This window comes from Orycteropus afer, unplaced genomic scaffold (assembly GCF_000298275.1).
Source record: "Orycteropus afer afer isolate SDZICR_OR568_19922 unplaced genomic scaffold, OryAfe1.0 scaffold00173, whole genome shotgun sequence".
NCBI lineage: Eukaryota > Metazoa > Chordata > Mammalia > Tubulidentata > Orycteropodidae > Orycteropus > Orycteropus afer.
This window is the reverse complement of record NW_006921760.1, coordinates 745,316-748,724: the sequence shown is the minus strand read 5'-3', so window position 1 is coordinate 748,724 and position 3,409 is coordinate 745,316. Positions and strand designations below refer to the sequence as shown.

Below are 3,409 nucleotides of genomic sequence, written 5' to 3'. Positions count from 1 at the left end.
ATATAATATGCAACACTTCCAGGACAAACTCTGAAACAAAGTTATTTTTAGTTCCAATTTTTAATTTTAAAATAATACTAACTTGTATCTTCACACTAGTGAATTTATATATAGAATTCATTTCCAGAAACTGAAAAAGTTGATAATAAAGCTTTCATAAAACACAATTAATATAAAGAATCTATCCTTTAAGTTAAGAAAATGCTATTCTAGAGTATTTAATACACTTATATAAATTCAAACTGAGTGCTGATAAAGCCAGATATGAAATTTCTATTTAATTCTCTTTCAATTCACATCAGATCTTATCGTGTGCCAGGTTCTGTACTTAGTACTGAAACACAAATAAGTATAAGGCATCATCCCTTCCTTAGAGGAGTTAATAGTCTAAAGAAAGCACACGATAAAACACTTCATAAATGTGATAAACAGGTAAACACTAAGAGGTAAGAGACTGAAAAAGAGAGTGCCCTCTTCTTTTTAAGAAGAGTAGCTGAGGAAAGAAAGAACAAAAATCAGTGAGGAAGATACGAATCATGTGGCTAACTGCCTCCATGAACAACTGCCACTTCCTTTGGCACGAGACCAGAACTAGATGGTACCTCGCTACCATTACTGAACATTTTAATCAAAGATTCCAAAGATGACTCCTGACCAAAAGGAAGAAAATGTAGAACAAAATTTCATATTCTCATGGTCTCTAAACTTTCTGGAGACATGAGAATAGATGACCCTTGAAGGTATTGCCCTGAGATAATCTTTAAACCTTAAACTAAAAATATCCCCTGAAGGCTTAAAACTGAACAACTGATTAGCTTAACTAGTGGAAAAGGTCTACTGTGAGCATTATGCTCTTTTCAGAACTATCTACGTGGGACCAAATTAGCAACAGCAACTTGAAAGATTAGATAGGAACCTAAGGGGCAGTGAGTTTATGATAATGAGGGAGGAACAGCTCAGAAAAGGGGGGTGAGAATGACTGCACAACTCAAAGAATATCATGTCATCAGATTATATGTGTAAAAACTGCTGATGTATGTTTTTCTGTGTATATTGTTAACAAACTAAATAAAATTTAAAGAAAAAAATTCTGGGAACTACAGCTATGTGCAATTTTCTGTATGTTTTGCTTCAATATAAAGTTCAAAAAAAACAAAGGAAAGCAAGTGAGATGATTATCTTAAAACAGCAGACTTGAAACTAAGTACTGGTTAAGGGGAGAGCATCAGCAAAGAGAGGAAAAGGAAAGGCCCAGGAGAGAGGAGGAGGAGTGTCTAATGGAACAAGGTTCAGGAGAGGTGGGGGAGGTTTAGGTGATTAAGCTCAAACCTCTCAGTTTACACTGAAAACATATATAACTAGAAAAAATTCAATGGAAACATGAAAGTAATGGAGATATGTAAAAACTCATAATCTACCTTGTGGAGTTCTGATACCCACAGGAGAAAACATGAGCACCTCTCTCAGCCATACTTCCCTCTACGCTGGGCACCACGAAATGAAGACCTCCTTTTGGCTGATCCAAAGAGAAATTGATGTGTATTTTCAGGACCTTTAACTCTGCAGAAGATACATATACAGATACACTGATTCATAAATACGGAAGTAAATTACAGTTGTCTCTAGGTATTTAATAAGAACAACACTGAACATAAAATGAAAATCAAAAGCTGAGTTTTACATGAAAAAACCATGCTTTTTACTCTAATTTAGGCTTTCACCATTCTCTCTACCTGTATTAACTCGGTAGCCTGCCTCCACTGATGTCTCTACCACCAATTAATTCTAGTCATGGCCAGCTGTGTTTTCTAAAAATACAAATATGGGTTGTGGTCCTCTCAGAATTCATGACATTATATGCTTGATTTCTACATGTTAAACATGTATTGCTTTTATAGTAAGATTTTTTTTTTTAATTTTTAATATCCTCCAAAACATTACAAAAACTGAACTACCTGCAATCTCCTCTGAACATGCAATGACAACTTTCTATGTCTGTCCTCTAAAATGTGCACCTTCCTCCCAAACATACACACACACAAAGCAAAAGCAAAACAGGAAGTCTTTTATAATTCCTTATCTTGGTTAAATTAAATGTAGGCAAAACTTTATGTATAATCTTATGATGGCTTTATACAAGAAAAAACAAAGATTTGGAAATAAGAAGACAGACTATTCATAAAAATTACAGAATGGGTATCAAAAATCTTGATGTCCTAGCTTTAACTCAACCACTAATTCTCTAAAATAATTTCCACAGGGCAGTTACTCTTGACTTTTGCACAAAAGGAAAGAATAAAATCAGATAATTTTTGAGGATCAAAGTGCTAAAATTCTAAACAGATTTGATATTGTGTGAGTTCTCAAATCTTAAAAAATTACTCCATAACTTTCACTCTTCAAAAAATATTAGTGCAATGAGTTGCTTTTTGTTTCAGCCTTTGATGCTATTTTCCTGTTAGACAGTGATTCAGAAAAAAAAGAACTGTAAAGAAAGGAACTAATGTAACTGAATAATTTGTACAGAAACTGCCAAACGTGTACCTAATTTATCCTATAAACTAACACAACACACACCATTGTAAAAAGAAAAAGAAGAGCTTCCAACTTTTTAATGCTGTGTATTTCAAAGGATTAATTTACAATTCTGACATCATTAATTTTCATGTAAAATTGTCTGCTCACTGAATCTAACACGTCTTACTGTAACATCAATATAGTCTCACTACTTTACCATCCACATGCTTCCATAGCTCCGAGGGAACCTTAATGCAAAGTTCTCCATTTCCTGCATCAGGATCCACAGCACTAACTGCCGCTGCGTAAGCATTGGAAAAATAATTGAGATTTCTCCTGGGGGGTAAAAAAGCCAAGTTTTAATAACAGTAAGATATATATTTCACCAAGTATGTTCTCAAATATTACATGACACTATTTGTTTATACCAGCCACTCCTCAGAAGGAAGACTGGGCAATCTACTTCTGTAGAGATACCACCTCAGAAACCCAAGGATGGGTTGCTATGAGTCGACTCAATTAGAGGGCAGTGAGTTTGTATTTGTTTATAGCTTTATAGGCAGAACCTACGTTACAAATGCTGACAATGGACAATCTGTACATACCCTTTAATGTTGTATAAATCTGCTCTTATTTGAAATGATTGAACCAACCCTACTTGCAACAAATTCTTTATCACAATCACATGTAGCTTTTAAATCACTGAAAAGACTTCTAGCTTCTTCTTGCACTAACGGAAGGCTGAAGAGCTCTGGAGGTATAGTTGTTGTTGTTGTTGTTAAGTGCCGTCGAGTCGTTTCTGACTCATAGCGACCCCATGCACAGCAGAACGAAACACTGCCCGATCCCGCACCAGCCCCACAATCCCTGCTATACTCGAGCCCATCATCGC

At 35.2% G+C, this 3,409-nt stretch overlaps 1 protein-coding gene across 1 annotated transcript in view; it reads right to left on the bottom strand.

The window, feature by feature from the left end:
* The window catches only part of TAF2 (TATA-box binding protein associated factor 2), a 94,004-nt gene that overhangs the window by 80,989 nt on the left and 9,606 nt on the right, over positions 1-3,409 (bottom strand). The window contains exons 4-5 of the mRNA XM_007946844.2: positions 2,735-2,853; positions 1,419-1,560 (exon numbers count right to left, since the gene is read on the bottom strand). Of these exons, the coding sequence (XP_007945035.1) occupies positions 1,419-1,560; positions 2,735-2,853 (261 nt within the window). The remainder of the gene's footprint in view (positions 1-1,418; positions 1,561-2,734; positions 2,854-3,409) is intronic.